At 40.1% G+C, this 24446-nt stretch overlaps 1 protein-coding gene and 2 long non-coding RNA genes across 9 annotated transcripts in view; 1 reads left to right on the top strand and 2 right to left on the bottom strand.

Annotated features, from left to right (window-relative positions):
• Positions 1 to 7642, bottom strand: part of LOC145453295 (uncharacterized) — a 134444-nt gene extending 126802 nt beyond the window's left edge. For all 6 annotated transcript variants that reach the window (XR_013919700.1, XR_013919699.1, XM_080331278.1 and 3 more), the window contains exons 1-5: positions 6718 to 7642; positions 6526 to 6664; positions 6407 to 6470; positions 3281 to 3449; positions 2640 to 2813 (exon numbers count right to left, since the gene is read on the bottom strand). Coding sequence is in view for 4 of the 6 variants with exons in the window: in XM_080331278.1 (XP_080187404.1) it covers positions 2640 to 2813; positions 3281 to 3449; positions 6407 to 6470; positions 6526 to 6664; positions 6718 to 6961 (790 nt within the window). In the remaining 2 variants the exon portion in view is untranslated. The remainder of the gene's footprint in view (positions 1 to 2639; positions 2814 to 3280; positions 3450 to 6406; positions 6471 to 6525; positions 6665 to 6717) is intronic.
• A 13020-nt stretch (positions 7643 to 20662) lies between these two features.
• On the top strand, positions 20663 to 23932 carry LOC145453324 (uncharacterized). Its single transcript, XR_013919725.1, has 3 exons — positions 20663 to 20865; positions 21239 to 21572; positions 23812 to 23932. It is a non-coding gene; the product is annotated as an uncharacterized LOC145453324 (long non-coding RNA).
• Positions 21284 to 24136, bottom strand: LOC145453317 (uncharacterized). 2 transcript variants are annotated; one of them, XR_013919716.1, is made up of 3 exons: positions 24008 to 24136; positions 23754 to 23928; positions 21284 to 21561 (listed from the first exon to the last, which is right to left on the bottom strand). It is a non-coding gene; the product is annotated as an uncharacterized LOC145453317 (long non-coding RNA). The 2 variants fall into 2 exon arrangements; XR_013919717.1 differs by having other exon boundaries at positions 23998 to 24129.
• Between the last annotated feature and the right edge of the window lie 310 nt (positions 24137 to 24446).

The following is a 24446-nucleotide window of genomic DNA, read 5'->3' as shown; positions in this document are numbered from 1 at the left end:
TGACGTAGAGTTTTAGAACGTGGTTTCCTATTTTACATCGATATCGAATTCATGCGGCCCGCGGCCTCTACGAAATTTGAAAAGTGGCCCGCGACCCGTTTTGAGTTGGCGACCCCTGATTTAGATAGTAATTAACATGCAGCAATGTTGTACCGAACACGCATAATATTTATGGTTTGTTCTATTTGATCAAATCAGTGATCGTAGAGCTGTTATCACATCAGTGATCGTGGAACCGAATGTTCCCGATTAAAATTATTTCCGATAATTAGGTCTATTTTTTCACCTGAAAATGAAAGATTGTTACCTAAAATCAAAATTTTGACATTTTTCTATCTTCAAAAACTGAATTTCGACCAAATTTTGACTTAACGTATGAAAATTAGGTGTTTTCACACATGTTGTTAGAATTGTACTATACTTATTTTCATTTCTGGGTCAAACTGTCGATCCTTACGAAGTAGTTTGGCCTGAAAAAGTTTTCTTGACTCAAAACTGACATATTTTTTCATGAAAAATCTTGATTTTAACGAAATCTGGCCCTATGAAGAATTCCAATAGTACATCACACATTATGGTAGAAATATTTAAAATTTGTTGCAGTACAACGAAAGATACTTTCCTACATTCTCGATGTAGAGAGTGTCTGTCCTTACTAAGTAGCTTGTCATGAATGGAGAAAGAACGTTCAACAGTAGCAGTTGTTGGCTGCCAACACTGACGTTATGTTTGCGTACACTGATGGTGACGCATAGTGTTGCGTCATTCTGACAGAGGTGTCTACTTCACAATTTTTCATAATGCGCTTCTTGATATAAGAACCTTGCAATGCCCACGCAGTCTTGCTTCAGTTAGGATTTTGCGGTACGTTGAGCATAACACCATGCCAACCTATTTGTTTCATTTGAATGTTTATGATTTACAATGAGCAGAAAATGGGCCGGCTACAAGCTGTAAAATCTAAAATGATAAGTTCCCCGATAAGTTCTACGATACAAACAATTTTGACCTAATTTTTTACATTTTTTAACTTATCAAATAAAATTGCCCTTCTGATAATACTAAATCAGTTTTATTGATGTTATCATTTGCAGTAGCACGAACTGAATACAAAGATCCATTTCGAGGTATAACATTTGCAGTAAGAAATTCGATAGTATGTCTGCTATTTGTTTGTTTTTGTTATTATTACATCATGCAAGAAAATATTTCCTACATTTCAAATTTCCTTCACCCAATTAATGACGTTCGCGACTAATTCATTAGAGTCAGTCGAACAGCTTTTATCGAACAAATAAACAATATCATGTTATTGTTTCGCATAATCGTAGCATTGGGCACTGACACGATGCGGCAAACTCACGCGAGAATATATTAAGGTCGCTCTCTTTCTCTGTCTTTACAAACCTATTAAAATCATCCCTTTCTATGGGATTACACCAGGGGTCGCCAACTCAAAATAGGTCGCGGGCCACTTTTCCAAATTCCTGGAGGCCGCGGGCCGCATGACATCAATATCGATATAAAAGTAGGCAACGCAGTTCAACAACCACGTCTGATAACTCTACGTTATTACAACGCTGTGCTTTCTAAAATAGGCGACGGTTATAGTCACCACAAAAGAACTAATATTTTATTGAACAAACACAAATACAACAAAAAGTATCATGATCATCAATGTCATTATATTTTGGACTATGAGCTGTACACGATACCTGACAATGACAACACTCTTTAGCCGCTAAAACAGGGGTGGCCAACATTTTTGTAATTCACGGCCGCATTTCGCGTACTCATGTAGCCTGCGGCCGCATACCGGTGGTTAGTCGTGATAAACTAGCTGGGGCCAAATACCCACGTTATCATGTCCATGTCCATTGCCGGTACACTCCGAACTAATCTATATGCACATATCGACTTACTATGCGCACCAAATCGTTAGTAGTTATGTTGTAAAGAGCCATAGAGATCCAATCTGTAGTCGCGCGAAGCGCGAAAAATTTTTCATGTTCATGAGTGAATTTCGTCAATAAATATTAGTATAGTTTCACATATTACTATAAAATATTTATCCTTTCTCGGCCAATGTGATCAGATTCCCAGATACAGCTGATGCAGGGGGTATCTGTGAAAACTTAGGGTTGTTATTACAAGTGTCGACAGCCGCATAATGTTCCTTCTACTGCTGCAGATTGGCCACCCATGGATTGAAGAATCAATATTGGGGTTAGCTATACACGGTAGGCCTACTTGCTAGACAACTATCTCCTCGTAAAGCATGGTCTTTTGGAGCGCCCGAAGTCGTTTTGCAGGCGTCTCGGTCTTGGCAGTGGTGGGCCATTGCACGTCAAGGCAATATGCCCATTCGTACCAGCAAATTCTTCATCCATGGAATGATATTACCATGCCGAAGCCGTATCAACTAGTGAGTAATAGTGATAGTGGGCACATAGAATGGCTCACTTTGAAAAACAACAACATTATGTTTCAACTGAAATCAATTTTAGCGTTTCAACATGATTTACTAAGCGTTTTTCTGAATTTTTTTCAAATCAGGTCGCGGGCCGCAAAATAGGACCTCGCGGGCCGCGTGTTGGAGACCCCTGGATTACACGATGTAGGCTACTATAGGTACTCACAACGAATCCAACATGCCCGAAACTGGAAAAATCCCAAATTCAATGGATCCGAGCATTGTGATATGTTTGCTGCGTGGCTACCGTCAGGTGCAGCACAGCGTCTTGTTCGAACCGATTGACCGCCTCCGCATGACACCGTGCAGACTGTATAGGCAGTCCATCCCGTCCACGAGTCTGGGATAGACTTTCATGTGTACGAAATCATCTTGTGCCACATTTTGGGTTATTACTGGCGCAAGCACCAAGACTAAGCCCAATCGTGGGAACAACCTGTTGTGTGGGAGTCGAAAAATGATTGAATTTTCTGCTATCATTCAGTCACGGATGGGCCTTGTCAACATATAACTTTTCATGATGTTGGAAGTGTAGCTGTTCGGTGGTAGTACTATCTAACTTTCAGAAGATTCGGCTACTCTCTTCCAGGTTCAACTGAATCGAGAGACTTGAAGATTCGGCAGTTATAATGCAACTAATAAGCAATCACAGTTAGATTCAGCTGCAAAGTTGAATGCAGAGCAGAAAAATACTCCACACATTATCTTACTGTTTTCCACAAATGCACTGGTCTTGTCAACAAGAGATTACGGAGTCATTATGCGGTCCTTTGATGTGATAAAGCAGTAACAGCTTAAGCATCTTACAGCGTGAAACACTCTTGCATCCTCTTATGTCAAACGTGTCTTGAACGCATTCTCCAGGTCCTACGCAAATTCGAGTCCTCATTTGTACACCATCTCCGACTTCCACACTGCATGGTGACCATTGTGACCATGGTGATATAATACCAACGCAAGGTCTTAAAGCACAACCCTGTAAGGAACAGGCAAATGTAGGAAGTTAATTGAATGGTCACGACGGAGCATTGAGATTGTGAGACAGTAATTGATTGTTCTCACATCCTACTTTCTTATCATTCTTATTACCGGGCAGTGTCGAGTAGGCCTACCTGAGTGATTCGATTTGATTTGATTCTAGTATCAGACATTATTGTATGATACGCATATCCATGCTACGTCAAGTACAAATGTATAACCTTTACACGCCATCAAAGATCATACTAGTGCTACCTCACAAAGATAATTTAATATTTTTCAACCATACCTTTTCATGGAAATGCATTGCATGTTTTGGATACTGTGACACGACCAATCGAGGTATCAAGGATTTAACGCAGGGCAAAAAAGTGGCGAGATAGCGTAGTGGTATAATCCTATGGTTACCATACGTCCTCATTTAAGAGAATTTGTCCTCTTTTTCGACTTTTTTGAAGGCGTCATCGGAGGACGCCCTTTGTCCTCTTTTTTGAGATTTTGTCATGATGTTTGAGAATTTTGGTCACATTCGCGGCTAAACTCGACTGATATGCCGTAAATCAGCACCAAAGTACGCTCCGGTGGGTATTTCGGCAGCTGAGCCGGTAAGTTGGCCTTTTTTTAGTCAACCACCTGATAAAGTGATAGAAAAACTGTATTTTGGGCACTGAGCGAGAAAATTGAAAGTTGACCTTTTTAGTCAACCGACACACGGTTCAAACTTGAGCACTCGAATCATTGTGTCCAGCCTTATTCAATACATTACTATGTGTCTCGTGTATTACATTGTTCATGGTGTGTTTAAAACTGATTAATATATTAAATCTGCTGATTATGACACGGTTGCCGATGAAGACGCGAAGAACCCAGGTTCCCGAAGAGCGTGTATTTTCAACGGAACCGGAGCCGAAGCCGAAGCTTTAAATAAACTTCGAATGGAGCCGGATCCCAAACCGAAGCTGGTTGTTTGAAAAATAGCTCCTGCTCCGATGTATTTAATAAGATGCTATATTCTAGTACTATTGTCTGAATTCACAAAATATAGCGGTGATCGTTAAAAATTAGGAATTGGCGCCACCCTTTTCTAGCTAAGCATGTCCAAATGGTTCAGACATAACGCGCTAAACCTGGGTATGCGAGATATGACATACATACTCCGTAATTTACTCTATTTTGGGACGTGGGTATTCGTCATACTCAGAATTTCTTCATCAGTATACCAACACTGGTGGCCGATTGTGCGGTTAGAAAAATATTGATCACTATGTATTTCACAAAATGGGAGTGATGCTTATATGAGCTGAGGAAATGAATTAATGAGTAAGACGAAGCGACTCCAGAGGATAATTGTGACCTTGCTTGACTTGCACATGTCGATCTGGAGGCACTCACGCAGAGATAAGCCGTCTCTTTAAATTAGACGAGCAAATGCCCGTTCTTTGATGGTAGCTTTTTAATCGTATTACGAAATTTAACAGTGTGTTATTGTGTATGCCTGCGAATTGGAATTCAATCCTGCGCATGATCGTGTAATGCTGAAACGCATCAAAGCAGCCCAGAACGTCGTTACAGTCCGCGAACAATTTTCGATATGGATGCTGGCAGGGTTGTAATGACTCGAGTCATGACTCGACTCGAGTCCGACTCGAGTCACGATTGTTTGATGAATCGACTTGACTCGAGTAAATATTTTCAAAATACTGAAATGACTCGACTCCACTCGAGTAATCTGTGTATTGACTCGACTTGGACTCGAGTCGTTGCTCATGACTCGAGCCAAGTCATATGACTCGAGAATCAGATGACCAAGACCGACATTTCATTGTAATTTTGAAGAATAGTAAATTAACCACCCGATTGGGATTTCGCCTATTGGTACTGGTACTTGAAAATGTGACCAGAAACTACTAAAAGTGAGGAAAATTAGTATATTATAAATGCGAACCATTCGATATCACCAAACAAATTTATAAAAAGTGGGTTTAACAAGACTTTATCTAGGAACTGAGCAGTCAACATAATGACTTGGACTCGGACTCGAGTCATAATACCATGACTCGGACTCGACCCTGTGCTTGATGACTTGGACTCGGACTTGACTCGGTGGTGAATTGAAAATGACTCGACTTGATTCGAGTCAAAACTATAAAAGTGACATTGACTTGTGACTCGGAGCCTTGTGACTTGGTTACAACCCTGGAAGCTGGTCAATTCGATTACCGAACCCCATGGTGTTGAATATATGAGAAGAGTTAGTGATTGGATGCGCGCTTTCCAGTATGTAATGATCTGTTTTGTGCTTTCATTCTTGTGTACTTGAAACAGGAGTGTTTCCGAATTGTGACTTGTGAGCGTGCTGTTTACTTCGTTACTGACACGGTGGACTGTGTAATTCACGGCGTCAGTAGTCAATAGCAGAGTTGGGACCAAAGCACTACCTTCCAGCCACGAGTCATTTCGAGTTATTGCACATTGTAACTCGAGTCAAGTCAAGCCAATCGATTTTCGACGGTGACTCGAGTCAAGTCGAGTCACGAGTCCAGTCACAATTCAATTCAAATTGAATTTTCGAAGTTTGAGTGGTGATTAAAAGTCATTAAATTCTGCTAGCTATGTGAAAGACAGATTAATTGGCCACTTTTTTGAGTCAAATACCGAAAATAATGTTAAAGAGACATGCAAAAAGGCGTTGTGTCGCTCATGGACACCTAGAACTGACAATAAAACACCTGAGTAACTGTATAGCTGCATGCTACAGTCTGTGATTATCAGCTAAACTAAAGGATATGGTAGAATACGTAACCTGTCTACAAATGCAGTAGTATTGTTTTAAATTTCAAACATTTCAGTATCAAGTTAAGAATGTGGTTTGCAGACTGCAGGATTAATGCACCTGGCTATTCCGGCGTAAATGGCATGCTATGTGACAAATCCACCGGCATGAATGGGCTTTACCTTAATTTGACCCTTATATCCGAAGCATCCTACTCTTGTACCGATATCGGAGCCCGGAGCCTGTCTGTATAAAATCTCGACTGGAGTGTGTTTGTTCGATGTTATGTCAAGAATATTACCCAATGACGACTATTTGCCGACATTCTCTGCGTCGCTGTTGAATACCAATGTCGCATGATCCAGTACACGCACTCCAGCTGTCCCACTGTCCCCATGTAGCTGCTACTCCATTGAGAACCAGTATTTCGAAATTCTTTCCTGAAAATTATGTTCGTTCACATGCACAGGGGGAAACATCGCGGTATGCTTACCACTGTCTTTAACTTCACCCAGTCTCAAACCAGTCGGCCCACCAGCTGATGCCAGAACTCCACTGTTAGGTGTTATTTGTCCACGAATTGACACAAACAAAAAGATCAGTAGCAGCAGATGAAATGAGTTGATCATGGTAATTGTTGGAGATACTAAACATTTGCAGTGGAAATTAGCACGTGAATTTTGACCAGGAGCTATGAACGATCTGGCAGTGGCACTTGAGAATCTGAAACCCAACATGACAAAGCTGAGCTGCGATTGGTATCAGAGACTACTAAAGTAATCAAGGAGTCTAATCAAGTGGAAGTAGAAGTAGCGACGCGGAACTATACTCAAGTACGAGTACAAGGGATGATTTGCGAAGCAGCGCAAACTTTACACAAAACTACTCAAGTCGGTAAGTTGTTCTGAAAACCAGTCTTAACTACGCAGTTAGGAACAGTCAAAACTTTACCACTGACATTTGCGGACGGTGTAGAGAGGTGGGTCGTGTTAATTGCTAATTCCCATACAGGTGATATATTTTTTTCTTCTTGATACCATACGAATTCTATCGCATCATGCGATACAAATGATAGCTTTGCTATAGGGCAGTGATTTCATAGCCTTTTTCGGCCCAGTGCCCCTTTTCAGAAAATGTGATTGTATGACGCCCGCGCTCATATTATGCGGCCTGTAGTTAACAGGCAGAGCGATACGGTAAGTTGTATCGGACACTACATTAACGCTTTAGGATAGCAACTGAAAATATGGTAAATCGTATAATTCCAAACATTTCGGTGAGCTCTATTTACTGTGTCACCTGACCGTGACTTTTGTGGAAACATATTGGTCACGTCATATTTATTTCCACGAACCCTGAGTATCGTCGTTCTGGTTGTCTCTCGGTGCCTATCTAATTGGAAGAACATAATACTTCTACACATGAGTAGTGTAGTCGATCGGTCGCACATCGCGCTTTTTTGCATGGGGTAGTATAGGGCACGGTCGCATGCTAACGAGAAACCGGGGGTGGCGTGCTAACGTTTTCGGGTATAGGCTCCGGTCGCATGATAGCGTTACAGAGATAGGGATCGGTCGCATGCTAACGTTTTCGGGTATAGGCGGCGGTGGCATGCTAACGTGAAAACTCGTGGTGACATGCTAATGTTTTTTGGTATACGTGCGGTGGCATGCTAACGTTCCAGTTATAGGGTGATGAAGTGGTGTTTCGGCTCCTCTCGGTGGCATGATAGCGTTACGGAGATAGGGATCGGTCGCATGCTAACGTTGTGGGTATAGACCGCGGTGGCATGATAGCGTTACGGAGATAGGAATCGGTCGCACGTGGCTTAGTTGTTGACATGTCGTACTTCGTGTTGAATATGTATCAGATAAATAGTCACGTGATTGAACCTTAGTTAATGTGCATATTCCAAATTATTAAATATGACCGATTCGAGTTAATCCCAACGTTTACGGTGATTACGACTTCAATATATCGTTATTCTTATGGCGGGGGTGGCATGCGGCTATTGCGTCTTATGGATGCGGCGGTGATTCGTACTTTCGTTGATAGAATGCGAGCGGCATGTCGTACTTTCACCAAAAAGGGTGTGAAATAGTTTGCTAAATCTAGGAATCAGTCGCTTGGTAATTAGTTTACCACGGAGCCGGCGTAGACGGTGATTCGAATACCAACAATAGCCGCGTTCACAAACTAACACTCCAAAAAGGTGTGAAATATTTCCTACAAGCGCTCGCAAGATAACACATCATAATAGCCATCTCTCGCGGTTTGGTGTTACAGAGACAGGAATCACTTGCAAGGTAATATATTGGTAATTAGTTTACCACAGAGCCGGCGTAGACGGCGATTCGAATATCAACAATAACAACGGTCACAAATTAACACTTCAAATAGCTGTGAAATAGTTTGCAAAACTCCGCGATCGCCCACAAGATAATGTCTCGGACATAACCATCTTTAGCGACTTGGTGTTACAGGCATATCGATCACTCACGCGGTGAAATTTTCGTAATCAGTTCGGCACAGAGCTTGATTTCACTCGTAAGATTTAATAAGTAACGAATAACCGACCGCCAGTGTCGGTAACTTGAATAGCGACAAATTGTCACTTATTTCCGCTCTAACCCTAATCCTTTGTGAAGTGAACGCTTATTCAAAAGGGTGTGATATCATTTTAAAATCCAACGACCACTCACCGGATAATGCTTCAGACATAGCAATCCCTCATACCCGCTCACAAGGTAATATTTCGGTAATTAGTTTGTCCCAGAACCGTCGCAGACGGTGATTCGAAAACCAACAATTTGTCACTTAAGGCTGTATCAGACGAGGCGATGCCGGCGATGTCGGCCGATAATTTCTCTACCATCATGTGAGAGATCACCACCATGTGAGAGATCGTTGCACTTGATTAGTTTCAGAAGGCGTTGACCCGTTGCATTTAAACCTGCTCGGGGATGATTGACATCTGCGAATCGGTTTTTTGTTGTTGTACAGATCAGGTACACTGAACTGACCAACGTACATACAATCGTATTTTGATCAGTGATGGGCGGATAGTGATTTCTGAGAATATGAATCCATCCGACAGCTCAAAGCTCTGATGAGCAATCCTTCCGAACACGAACAATCTCATCCAAATACCCATGCAAATCCGAAAAATCTTGTCCATATTCCAGAAAATCCGAACAGAATAAATATTCCGAAGAATCCCAATTGTGCAGCGGAGCTAGATACATTTAAGGCCTAGAGTTGGCTGGTTTGTATTTGCTTGGACCTTTGACAAAACAACTTTAGAGTGCTACCAGTCCTATAACAAGGGGTACACTGTCCGTTTTGGTTGTCGAGCTGACGATTTCTTTCTTTCGACTTGAAGTCAAAAGTCACGTCTGGTCAAAATTATCCAGAAACAAAGTTACAACTAGCCGAAAATATTCGAAACTAATTCTATGCTATTATTGATGCTCAAAAAGAAAAGCAAAACCAATTGAAGAATGAACGCAACTTACAATTTTTATTTCAACACCGGTTTGGAAAATCGAAAGTGAACGATAACTTGATTCATAATCTTTCCGACTATGAGCTCACGAATTCGGAAAAATTTGTGCTTTCGCACGGCTTGGACTTCTGCATGCCGCCTACGAATGTGAAGCGTGAAGAGATATTTTCCGAATTTGAAGTATTACTGGCTCAACTTGCGCATCATACCGCGAATAGCCGAGAGAAGTATTCAAGTTTGAAAGCTAGGTTGAGTGACTTAGCCCATGCATACTTTGGTACTCCTGTTGACGTTGGTGATTTTTTAATGACAAAGGAATGTTGGCAAGCGATCAAATCACTTCGCTCCAACAAGAATATCTACATAACAAAACCGGACAAAGGTAACGGAGTAGTCATTCTCAACAAAGCAGACTATTGCCAAAAGATGGAGAGCATTCTTCAAGATTCTTCCAAGTTCAGTTTCCTCGGACCATCGAGTTCGAATGATAATACGAAAAAGAATGAGGGTAAACTACATCGTCGTCTACTAGCTCTTAAAAATCAGAAGGTTATCCCAAAAGAAGTCTATGAATTCATCAGACCGTGTGGATCACAAAGACCGCGTATGTATGGCTTGCCGAAAATACATAAAGCTAACACGCCACTGCGTCCGATTCTTTCTATGTCTGGTTCGGCACAACATAGTTTAGCAAAATGGCTCAACGCAATTATCGAACCGGTTCGGTCTGTTTATTCAGATAATTGCTTGAGTGACTCCTTCACATTTGTTCAGAAAATTCGAAATTTCGGCCTTGATCCCAATGATGTCTATATGAGCTCATTCGATATTGTTAGTTTATTTACTAATGTGCCATTGACTGAAACTTTCAATATTTGCGCTGACACTCTTTACAATGGTGATCTTGAACCTCCTCCAATTCCGCGGGAGATTTTCTTGGAGCTGCTTGAAATATCAACCTCGTCGGTTGAATTCAGTTTCAACGATATGATGTATAAGCAAATTGACGGCATTGCTATGGGTTCACCATTGGGACCTACCCTCGCGAATATTTTTGTTGGGTTCCATGAGAATAAGTTATTCTCGGGCCCTGATCAACCTCTTATGTATTATCGATACGTTGATGATACGTTTGTAGTTTTTCAAAGTGAGCGACAGTGTGATGCCTTTTTCGATACGTTAAATTCAATGCACCAATCCCTTAAATTCACAGTCGATAAAGAACAAAATAGTTCCCTACCATTTCTTGATGTATTGGTGGAAAAAACGGGTCACCAATTCACCACATCAGTCTATCGGAAGCCAACATTCACCGGTCATTATGTTATGGGGAACCCATTTTGCCCGAAAAAGCGTAAATTAAATTTGATCTCCACCCTTGTGCATCGAGCACTTATGATTTGCTCTAAAGACAAATTGTCCACAGAATTAGATTGGATTAGATCCATTCTGTCCAAAAATGGATATCCCGATTGCATCATTGACTCTGCTATTGCGGAGAAAATGCGCAAATTCAGACAACCTACAGTTTTCGGCCCTAACAAATGCCCGGTGTACATACACCTTCCTTGGCTTGGCTCTGTTTCTAATAGATTCACCAAATCAATCAGATCATGCGTCGAATCTTGTTACAACACTGTTAATGCGAGGATTGTGTATACAACGAAACAAATTTTGCCAAACACGCGAAAGGATGTGCTGCCTGCTTTTCATCAAAGTATGGTAATATATGAATACAAATGCCACTGTGACAGTCGGTACGTGGGACGCACATCCCAACGCTTGCTTGAGCGTATCAAACAGCACGTTCCTAAGAGGATAAGATCGGCATCGCAGTCCCCTGATTCTGAAAGTGTCACTCAGCAATGCAAACACGCATCAAAATCCCAATCGTACAGCCAAGTGCTGGCAAGCAGTTCTTCAATTGGCCAACATTTGATCGACAACCCGTCTTGCGCCTTGAACTATTCAGACGACAAGTTTTCAGTTTTATCCAAGGGTAGATCAATGTTTCATTTAACTGCTTTGGAATCCACTTTCATCAAACTAAACAACCCGGTCCTTTGTCGCCAGAAAGAATTTTTGTATAATCTTAAAATTTCACACTAGTTGTTCTTAGCTGTTCGTCCGTGTTTTTGTTCAATTTTTTCCTCTCTGTTGCTGCATTGTCTCATTGTATTTGTATTTTATACCTCACGCGCTCTACTTTTCAAGTTGCTTGTTGCTATATACGCTGCATTGTTGCTATGGCTGAATTTCCATTCATGTTATTTATAAATTTGCATTATTGCGTCACAATTCGCCATTTGGTTTTGAATCCATCTCTGTTCTGTATCCTTTATCGTGCCGGTTGCTCTTGATAAGAGGCACGCGAAAAGTTCTTCGGGTCAATAAATATGAATATACTGTTAGAAACTAATTCTGCAATATGGTTATGATGCGGTCTGTCCAATGTGTTCATGCTGCAATGTCTTGTCGAATGAAACCTTCTCTGAACCATGGTAGTATGGTATTTGTAAGGGTAGGTCAAAAAAGTTGAAGGTAGCACGAGTTTTGACTGCCATGATAGCTGCAGAAGAATATGCGCGTGCTGATGCTACTTGAAGGTGGTGGGTGCATCCGATTTTGCAACGGCGGCTTATACTGGATAAGTGGAGCGGCTCAATAATTTAGTACTATATAGCAGTAATTCGTTTCGCAATGCCTCGCCAGAAGGTCCGTCCGCCAAACGGCTTGAGCAAAAGTGACGCTATTCAAGTCTCAACACTGGTTTATATATGGATACGCATGAGCGCATCTCCCACTTCTCTCATCGCCGGCGATGTCGCCGAGTTAATTGACACTGTCAATTTAAGGCTTCTCTACACGGCAAGTCGCCGGACCAAACCAAACCGGATTTCTTTAGTTTGTTCTATTATGTATATGGTTCACTGAACATCGGTTTGGTTTCTCTCCTAATTTACGGATCGGTTTGCAAGCTTTCGCTCAGCGAGCGATCTCGTCGGTCTGCGGGACCGTAGTCTCGTCGGGAAATTATAGTGGTATAGTATAGTATATAGATATATTATAGTAGTATAGTATAGTATAGGGATATAATATATAGTAGTATAGTATATAGATATATTATAGTAGTATAGTATATAGATATATTATAGTAGTATAGTATAATATAGTATAGTATAGTATAGTATACAGATATTATAGTATTCCTGAAGAAGAACAGTATCTTTGTGGGTTCTTCTGTGTAATTCAAAGGGTGAGGAATCGGATATGAGTATATTATTTTGTTGTTGTGAAATATAGCATTTTAGCATAGCCTTGATGAATGTTTACAGTATCGGTATATTCTGTTTGTTTCTTTGAACAGTGATGTAGTGGTTGTGGTACCAGTATACATTATGGTACCCTCAAGACGTTTCAGGATTCGACCCAATGAAGTAATGGCGTGGCAGCAGCAGATGATGGGAATGCTTTGGTATTGGAAAAATGTACTGAAAAAGAAACGCAAAAAACGTACATTTTGGGTGCATCCAATTTTATTGCGACGAGAGCGGTATGGTGAATATCATCGGCTCATACAAGAGTATCGTCTGGAGCGTGTTTCGGAATATCGTCGGTACTTACGGATGACCCCTGAGAAATTTTTTTACTGTGGCGAATGAAAAAATCTGTCTGCCCTGCACTTGTGTCCTGGAATGTGTTGCTTCAGCTTGTGTCTAGATTTGTCAGTTCAGTTCAGGGGTCGCCAACTTGAAACTAGCCACAGGCAACTTTTTAAATCTCGTAGAGAACACGGCGCGTGAATTCTATATAGCGATGAAATAGGCCTACACCTCACTCAAAGTACATAGCAGCCCCTAGATTGCGCAAACACGACGGTCACGGCCCATTGGACCGCTGACAGCAACCCGTATAGATGGAAACCACGGTTACGTTGGGTTGGGTTTGGTCAGGCGACTTGCCGTGTAGAGAAGCCTTAAATCGGCGGCGTTTCGGCCGATGGCAGCGATGATAAAACAAACACTAACGCTTCGCCGACATCGCCTCGTCTGATACAGCCTTTACCCGCGATCGCTATTGGGCTCGAAAGTCACGTGACTTCTGGTTCGCTGGGGCCAAACAACTATCTTAGATAGCCGCTGCCTGTGTTAATTTGCGATATTGGTCTGTTTTTAAATCGTATTTTCTGTCTCAGTGAGGTTGTTTGAAGTACAGTTCTGGGTTTTATGTTATCTTCTATGACTTATTAGCTAGTTTCAGGACTTTTAGATACTAACTAGGTAGGATTATGTTGTTTTGCAGCCGCGCAAAATGCCAGGGTATAACGTGCCAATTTGTTATAATGGATGAGAAAACAATTCGGAGTAGTCTTTCCATCGACTTCTGAATTGCCAGAAAACGACAGGAAAGTGACTGAAATTAATAAAGCTAGTGAGAATGATAAATATAATTAACATTTGAACTATGTTGATAAATATAATTAACATTTGAACTATGTTGACTTGTTTGTTTGGTGGTATCAAATATCATACCGGTATCTCGTGTGCCCCAAGACAGCGTAATCGAGTCAGCTTCAATAGCAAATGATTTAAGATAAGCCACAATTATTAGATTTTTTAAAAGTGTTTATGTAGTGAAAGTGGCCTAAGAATAGATGCATCAACTGGAGGCATCGGTTAGCTTTTAAGATATCTGTGCCATTTATCGAAAAAGATAATCAAGAATTTTGGTCAGCCAAATTTATATTCAACCATGCCAATCAGAAGGAAGTTATTGATTGTTTCAAGGATAGTGCTGAGAAGACTGCTATTGCCGGACAAGGATAAGAGTACCGTACTTTCGACTTGGTTTTTTTGATGATGCAGCGATTTACAATTTGGTATCATTTTAACTGGAATGTAAATATTCTTTTAATGGGAGACCAGGTCTTGCTGTTACTCATGACACTACTTCCTATAATTTAGTACTGGCACTGTTGCCAATGTTTTTCTAAATTTTGGTCAAGTTTCTATACATCAGTGTTGTTCAAAAATAACTTTTTTTCCAAATTTCACTGGCTCATGAACAAAATTGTTAGGTGGCTTGAAAAAAGGTTGCACACTAGATTTGGCTCAATTCCAACATGCAGAAGTGAAGCTATCAGATTTTTAAAAAAATTGAATTTATCGAAAAAATAAAATAGTTTTATTAAATTTTACTGGCTATGCCATGAAATTGTTGAGTTTTCAAAAAATGTTTAGCAAATTTGGCTAGTTGAGCCAAATTAAAAATTTTCTACTTTCAGTAGCTTCTCTTTATAGATACTTTTAGATGTTTAACAAATCAATGCAAACATTGATGGTAGCCTCACTAATCTGTACCTGATTGCTGTGCTAGTGAAGTTGCACTGTGCACTATATGTAAACCATATCTGGGGCATCTCTGATCCCGGCATCTTGTATGATGCAATTGGTATCTCTGCCAAAAACTGCTCTCCAGAAGACACCATCTCCATCATCGCAAGAACGAGAAGCACACGCACGCTATTTACCCCTTGAACTGTGAGAAAATGCAGCTCAACTGTCTATGGAATGACGTCACCGTAGGGAGGTGGAGCGACACACTTCAAGACGCTACCGGCCTTAAAAGTCGGGACCACATATACTTCCTGAACTTGTAGAAATCCACCCAAAACGCTGGGAAGGAACTGACATTGTTGTCGACATATGGTACATCAATGCCACCAGTAGGTCATTTGTGAGACCAGCCTCGTAACCATACGGACCCAACAACACTGGTATCCCTTACCGTCGTTCTCATGGCCAGAGCACCGTGAATTTACACAAACGCCGTTCAGGATCTTGGCTTGTCAATGGAAGATACTTACGTCGACGCGATGCAGAAACGCAATAACTACAGATTGCGATGGAGTGCTCGTTACACTGCTTGCTGTTATTCTCGTCAATTTCGATATACCAACACATTCCTATCAATTGTATTGCTTATGACTGCCCATTTTCAAGCCAACTCTGTGTGTTTAAGTGAGTCGTCAGTTTAAGACTACCTCCACAGTAGCAGTGTATAGCTTAAGTCAAACCTGCATCCGTTTATGGCAAGTTGGCAACATTAATCAGGAATACCTAATCTGTGACCAATACCTACATTCTATTTGTTTCATTCTCGGTACAAAGGAAATACATTCTCAAGTTGTGAATTTGTCGAATTTATTGGCCAGTTATTGATTTCGTCAGCACTCTTAGAATTTTGTAAAATCAAGCGAGAGTATGCAACTATGCAAGATTAAGAAAGTATTGTTGTGGAAATATTGTTATATCAGAATTAGGTAGTTCTTCTATTCAGAATCTCGAGGAAATCGTCGGGTCCAGTTTTGAGTATGCAATGCACAAGCTGCCCTGCACTTGTCAAAGTACTTGTGATGCTGGGCAAGTACTATAGTATCACCGACTCATTTCAAAATGAAGTCTTTCTTCTAAACGCTCAAGTCTATTAATGATCTTGATTTGGTAGAATAGGGACACTTGATATCAGTCAATATACACACATTACAAAAGTGCCGCAAACATGTCCTAAAACTACTTTAAAAAATATAACACTCCGGCAAGTATGCAATATTACATAGTACTCTGAAAAGGTGGAAATACTATCTTCTTTACTTTCATTCGGTGTGCATGCCTCCTCTTTACATCGCCTAGGTCAAGATGGGTGTCTGATTCCATAGACTACTCCAAGTCGCTTCGACATCTTCCTGTCTTTTCATTGTATCGCATTTTGTGGTGTATTGAACTGATAAAATTGCTAATAAACCAATGATGATGATGATGATCGTCTGTTTCCACCACAACATAAATGCTTTAAAGTTCAAGGGTCTCTTTGCTTTTTGATAAGCTTTTTCTTTCTTTCTTCTCTTGCTTGCTTCCATACGTCCTCGTCAGTGGTGCCGATTTTCGAGCCTCAACGGCTTTACTTAGCCATCTGGGCTTGATTACATGACGCTGCTCATGTAGTTAGGTAAGCAGTGGGGAGTCCAGATAAGCCTCCGACCAACTTGCGTCAAGTGGGATTCGAACTCAATTCCAACGCTTCCCCAATCTTTCAGGTAATTTTGCAGTTACCAACCTCTACGTCATAAACTTTCATTATACTCATGGCTGAACTGAATATTTCCCAATTCTTTGCCATCACCACCATACATTGCTGATATTGGATGGTCGTTGTCTAAATCATTTTGACTTCTTTTGACCAGATTCGGATTATTTTTGAAGAACTCGCAAATGGTAAAAGTAGCTTAACCAAATCCATCTGAAATCAAATTTAACACGGTACGGTAATGTTACAATATTAATAATCTCCGATGTTGACTGATCACTGTCTCCGTGTCGATAAGTATACACTTGAAGCATAATAATGCTGCAGCCATACGATGAATAGTTAGTAGGTCCAGATGAAAGTACTAAACCTTGGAATTACTTGTTTGAAATAGGCTATCTTAAACTGCTCTATACTCCATCATGTTAATTGAATACTATACATTGTCATCTATCTGCAGGAAAAAAAATCAAGCCTGTAACACAAACACATAATGTGACAGCAAAGACCAGCGCAGTAGCAGAAATTGCGACATACAAATGCATTACTGCCGCAGAGAAGATGATACCAGAAACGCGCTTGGCCCCAGACGGTGGTTGCTATGCTGAAAAGTCACGTGACTTTCGAGCCCAATATGTTTCACGCCTCCCGAATAGTGGCTGACTTTAGTTAGTTGCGTGATAAGATCCATGAAAATATTCAATCAATGTGTTAGTTTGTCAACTTGAAATGTAACTCACTACACAAATCAAGTTGAATCGTATTTGAATGTATTGATTCGATCCAACTCAAATCCTTTGACAAATCCTATTAACGCGATCTGTTGAATCGAACGTAACCTGAATATTACTGACGCCAACATTCACCCGCATCGGATCATTCACACATTCCACGCCGCTGTTTTAACACTTATAGAATCAATACCAACTATCTCTAACCCGATAATATTCAATCATTTTGGTAATTTGCCAACTTTAAATCCATTCGCGGGATGTACTAAAGGTAAATCCAAATAATCCAGAATGAAATATTTGGACTTTGACATTGCGTGAATTGAAATAGGTTTGACAAACATGACTACCAACTTTCACCCAGTCACATTTCAAGATTATACTTTGAAACAATCCTTGAAACTGACAACTCTATTCACGACTCCGTTTCCGTTTGTAAAATAGAGTTTCAGAAATACTATCACTATGACAACTCAACATTTTAACATCTCGCCATGCACAAACGAGTAAAATACAAAAACCTTGGTAAGTCAATCCGTATGTAGTAACTCACCAAACCAAAACAAAAAGTGTCCGTATGAAAAGTAGACAAGACTACGCGAGTAATCACTACAACCCACAAACATACCAACTCAGTTGTATCCATATCCCATATTTTTTATTCAACTGTAAGATGAAGTAATTACTACTTGGCGCGCGGTTTGAGATTAACACATTACATTTGAGTATACGAGATTTGAATGTCTGACCAACGTAGTTGAGAATTCTTACAATCGAACGCAGGTGTTATATTGAAAATTTTCACGAATTGACACATTGATTTTGACATATGAGATTTTATAATAGTCGATCATGACTTGATTATTAAATTATGACATTATTAAACCAGGGTTGTGTTGAAGGTTATTACGATACCAACAAACTTTTCAGAAACATTGTTATTAACATATCGATTTGTAAAACTAGATTAACATGTCTGAAATGTTTTGATTGGGAAGATTAAGCCGTGTTCGTAAAGACCACGCAGCGTATTGTGGAAATCAGGAAATAATTTACAAATGTAATTGTCTCCAGTAACCAAGACTAAAGATGAAACAACAATTTTCTTTGTTGAACCATAACCGGTACAATACTTTATCGTCGTAATCTGCGGTGGAAATTGAAACACTTTCGCACATTTCCCGGTGTCAAGATATCACACTAGGTGAATTGACATATCGCCTCTTGAATAATGCTTAATCCGTTCGCACCATTTCACATACTTTGATCATTACAAAAAACAAATTGGAATATGTTTGCTAGATGCATTCAATTCAGTTAGAAATGTCTGGTACACAACAATCGTAATATCAATGAAGCACTTGCTACACTGTAATTCACTTAACGTGTTTTGCATTGTTGTTCATTTGTAGTATTGATTGTTTTTGAACCCCCAAATAATAATTCCCCGACATGAAACCAAACCGCTGAAAGTCGTTACCATCACAACGAAACAATTTGTACGATGTTTGCCAAATGTATCCTATAGTTAGGTGTACTAGAATTATTTGTCTAACACATACACCGACAATGCAATCGAAAATTTTTCCGTTGTCATTCGCTAGAGTAAATGTCATCACAATACTCTGTCACTAAAAGACGTTACTTGTATGTGATTGAATCCCTAACAATTATCTCACTAAACCGAACTCCAAAGAAATTTTACTCTTTCGACGGATATGAAACAACGTCGCTTAATCGGTCTACATCGTTTTTCTAAAGGTAAATCATATCCATCCAATAGAAAACAATTTTCACTAGCTTGGTAATGAAACCGAAGTCTTCATTCAATATTTTGTTTGTGTCAAATACTTTGCAATAAACACACTGGAGTGGTTGAGCTTTACATCATCAGACTGTAATCTGTAAATCAAGCTTACATCCGATTTGTAACTGTATTGTTTACCTAACCGAGTTGTATGCACAGTTCGATATTTTTGTCATTTAGTGATTGTTGAACATACCACTTCGAAATACTGCGTTGATCATAATTTCCATCATCGTGATAAGCGAAGTACATTTGTTTTGAATTCATAACAACCGGTTTTTCTATGACATGATAAATTATTGATAAGTTCTGCTTAGAAGATTGGTTGCATATCACGAAAAATAATATACCGCTCATATTAATACTGTTACTCCATTCATCGGTATTTTTTCCGTTGTCGATTTTCAAACGAGTAAAATTTATTACTTGAGTTATTCAGCTTACTATATTTAAATATAAACTCACCAATCTTTCAACAACAAACAATGATAAAAAAGTATGCAATCAAACACAACAAGTTTTACCGTAGGACACTAATTATTATCCCACATAACTCATTTCTTACCGAAGACATACGAAATATATTCATGTTACACGAAAATACTCGATATTCCCATGCTACAAACCTGTACAATGATTGGTGGTGCTTTCAAACTGTTTCGATACCTCAAGAACTTTATTGTCTGAATGGTTGTTCATGTATCTTAATAATCAAGTAGTTCAACACAGAACTAGTATTAACAGAAACACCAGAGTTGTTTACACAAAAGTTTGTATGTGTAGAGTATGCGAATACCATGTGTAAGTCCAGCACAATTGTGGTATCCATCCGGGTTTAGTTAACACAATTTACGACACCGAGATCGGCTCATCTTTCGTAAGACAACGAACCAACCAAGGCTTCAGGATATGTCCACGTCATAGCAATAAATCAGCTACTCCAATAACAGAGTACAAATGTTTTCTAGTTACGGTGCTTACATCTTACACACAAATCAATCTACTTTGCTAACGAAAAGTGGTGAGTCATCACATGGTTGTCCTCACAACAATACAACTTAAAACATACTATCATACAAAATGGTCGTTATAGGCCCTTTTCATACCGGGGTTCCGGGAATAACATTTCTCGAAAATGTTTACCGGAACCCCTCTATGTGAACATAACACTGGTGATTCGGGGCGGTATGAACGCGCTTATTTTCGGAGATTTTTACGGGACCGACTGAGTATGAACATGAATGGCGCAGCTGGGTTCCCGGAACGCTGTCAATCAAACTTTTAGTTACCGTAACGCGCTGTTCATTCAGGCTGCTTGTATTTCAAGGTCAGATACCTGCGGCATTTTGATCTTCTTGGTAATGGTGTTGGGAATGCATTATTCTTGGATTTATATTCTGTATGCTCACAATACGTAGTCACTGACTACTAGTCAGCTTCTTTTTTCTGTGGTTTTGTAAACAGAGCACGGCTAAAAAGATAGAACACCATCTCCAAATGATGCAGCGTTGGGTGAGTTGCCTGAAAACGTTAGCACTTCAACACTAATTTGGCAGGTGATCTTAACCCTTACCAAATTTGTTACATCAAAGGCAAGTTTCTAACCATGGATATGCTGTTTGTAGGTTAGTCACCGTCATATACGCCTACTGAAAAGGGGATTTAGTAACATCTGCTTTGATAGTGGCAGCACAGCAGAGAATGATGTCCTTGGCTCTGACTCACTAACCAAAAATTCAAATTGTACCAACGGGCTGGTAAGCCATCGTACATCATCCGAGCCATAATTTGGTTTTCACCTATGCCTTCATTTTCTTGTTACAACCAAGTCATTCCTTTGTTATGCAAGGTTAGGCAAGTGTAACTCAATTTGATCTTTTCACAGGTCTAGATGGAGGATACTGACGAAAAAGGTGAAAAGGCGGAACTGTGCAAGTGTGCATTAAGTTATAGTTTCTCTCATGAATAAAATGAAACAGCACAAACACATCTGGTTAAGCAAGAGCATTGTTTATTGAGAAAGTCACACAGGGCATTTCCGACATCTGGGCCAGCGATACTTGGATCACCACCAGGTCTTGTCTTCATTGCGTATACCATCCTCTGTATCATTCTGGCCTTAGCGGATTGCAGTTTATGATAAAAGCTGAACACCGCGCCTTCAGTCGACCAAAATCTTTCAACCTTCATGTGTGCTTTGCCAAGTTTCTGAAAAAGCAGTTGTGAATTTTAAGGGCAGCAGAAAGGAAATTTATATTACATATTTGAAATTAGCTTTAGCTTATGCTCTGTTTGTGTTTCAGGGAAAAGGCTCCATGAGCCGGGGCCGAAAGGGATAGGCTGCGTCATCAGTTATGTAGGCTAGTACGGAACCCTCTGGCTCCCAATCATGAAGTCAGCCTGAAAAAACTTGAATGCAGCAAATGCATGTTTGGTACAAATGTTGCTGTGGTAATTTTTGATCCACCCACAACACTCAGACTTGTACAAAGTACTGGAATTTCAAAATACGCAACTTCAACTAGAACTACTCAATTTTTTAAACTAGCAACTAGAACAGCGGTGGCCAACGTTTTCAGCCAAATCACCACATTCGATTGACGAACTATTCTGCCGGCCACTAGCCGCGCAAAGCACGAAAATTTTTTTAAGTTGATAAATTAATAATATTATCACTTGACTATATTGCAAGCCTGCTGTATATCGCTGGGCTCAGTTTGCAAGGACAGGACTATTCGGCACCTGGACATATCGATATCGAAAGCTTCGTCCAACATGCGGCAATCATTTTGAGCCTAGGTTTCATAGTCGACGGTCTTTCTGCGAGCGCAAACGGGAGGTCGCGAATATATATATAGTTAGACTCAATCTGATAGATTAGGCGTTCTTTCATTTTCACAAAGGGGTAACAATATTAAAAGCAAGAAATCGAGTGACAAGATGTTGCGCTAAGCCGAGCGTGTAGAAAATTTTTACATTTGAAATCTATCGCAAAGTATTCTGCTTTATTGTAGTGTATGAAGATCTACCAAAATGTGACTGGCTCATAGACCTACCAATGCGTAGGAACTGATATTTCAGTCATCACATCTTAAGTGTTGCGGCCAGACTAATCAAATTTTTGATTGGCCTTGCAAGTTCACAATCTGTGCAATCCATTTTTGATAATACTACTAATTTCGGAAATTAACTCGCGGGCCACGGGTTGGCCGGCCCTGAACTAGAACTATCAACCTTTCAAAATCTGCTATTAGAACTAGAACTACTCACTTTCAAATATCCGCAACTAGAACCAGAAACTATTCACTTTTTCAAATCCACAACTAGAACTACATAGTTTTAGTAACTTCAAAAGTAACTAAATAAGTAGGTTGATGTGCATGTCTGACTACACTACAAAAAATATACAAATTTGGTCTCATTTTCAGCAATTTCAGTCAAGTGAGCAGGGTTGTAACCAAGTCACAAGTCGATCCCACTTCAATAGTTTTGACTAGATTCAAGTCGAGTCATTTTCAATTTATCACCGAGTCAAATCCGAGTCCAACTCATCGATCAGAGCATCGAGTTCGAGTCATGGTTCTATGACTCGAGTCCAAGACATTGCGTTGATTGCTCAGTTTCCAGTTTAAGTCTATTTTCCATCAATTTGGGTCTTACTTTTGAGACAGAAAGTAGCCTACTTGGCAAGAACAATTGGTCTTTCAGACTTCTTCTTCTGACATAATGATTCAAGACCAAATTTGTCTGACCTTTTTGCAGTGGTATGCTACGCAAAAACTGGCTGACATTCCGCCATGACAAATTTTGAAATATTACTATGCACTAGGGCTGGGCAAAATTGAGTACCTGAGTGATTCGATTCTGAATCACTTATTACGCTTGGAGTCGAGTATCACCATGATGACATCACAACACAATGTACCATGCCAAAATTCAAATGTGTAGGCTACCTTTTATGCCACCATAAAGAACATAACGCCTATTGTCCGTCACATTAAAGATACTTTAATGTTTTTTCGACATACCGTTTTCATCGCACTGCTTGACAGTGTTATATGGGATGGTCATGACTTCGGAAATGTGTTATTTCCAGCAACGTTCGTATCTTTGTACTATATCTCGTATGTTGCGACACGGCCAATCAAGGTTTCAAGGCTTACTCAGTGGAAAAGTTTGTCAAAACTACGGTATAATTCTCGTTAGTAAATCAACTTTCAGTATAATTTCAGTAGCCTACTCGAAAAGTAGTATTTTACTACTCGCCTCGAATCAATAAAGTTAATACTCGATTCAGATTCGAGTACTCGAATCATTGTGGCTAGCCCTACTAGGCACCAGCAATTTTTATTAAAATCAACTTGTGACAGTTGCCTTCTTAAAATCCATCTGATGTTTACCTGGATCTATAAACGATTGGCTTCATTGGCTAGCCTCGAAAGAGCGACAGCTACTCAGCAAGCAAGAGAAATTGAGTTCGTGTAATTTGCTTGCTGCTTTTCGTTATGGTCTCGAAGCTCGTCGCAGAGTATACCAAATGTTTCTCTCACGAATTTCTCGATTTCCCTGGTTTCTCTGTACAGTGTACATAAGATTAGATTTACCCAAACCATTATTATACAGCAATCACAAAGATAAACTGACTTTGTCGTACCTGGTACGCAGATGTGATCGCCTTGGTGGCTCTTTTCATTCCAGGACTCTATCCTCTTTGCTGGCTTTCAGTTTCTGCTCTCAGCTTCGGTTGATAATATACAAGCCAGGAACATGCTCGGGCTCTATTACTGATACAGATATTGAGTATAGAGCCCCATACACTTCGAGAAGGCATATCCGCAACATCCCATAGCTAAAAGTTGGAGCCAACTTCTTCGCATCTCACGTATATGCCTCTCCCACATTGTTTTCCACAAGCATATTACAACTGGAACACCCCACAGACATGGTTTCGTAACTATCAACACTTACGGAGAATCGCGTTCATACTGGCCATTATTTCCCGCGAATTTACCGAAAAAACGACCTGTATGAACATAAGTTCGCGGTAACTCTAAATAGGTATGAACGCGCCCTTTTCCCGGAACTGTTTCGGT

The sequence above is a fragment of the Botryllus schlosseri genome, chromosome 13 (assembly GCF_051294905.1).
Source record: "Botryllus schlosseri isolate E-star chromosome 13, Bs_hap1, whole genome shotgun sequence".
Taxonomy (NCBI): Eukaryota; Metazoa; Chordata; class Ascidiacea; order Stolidobranchia; family Styelidae; genus Botryllus; species Botryllus schlosseri.
The sequence above is the reverse complement of the archived record's forward strand: the minus strand, read 5'-3'. Positions and strand labels throughout refer to the sequence as shown.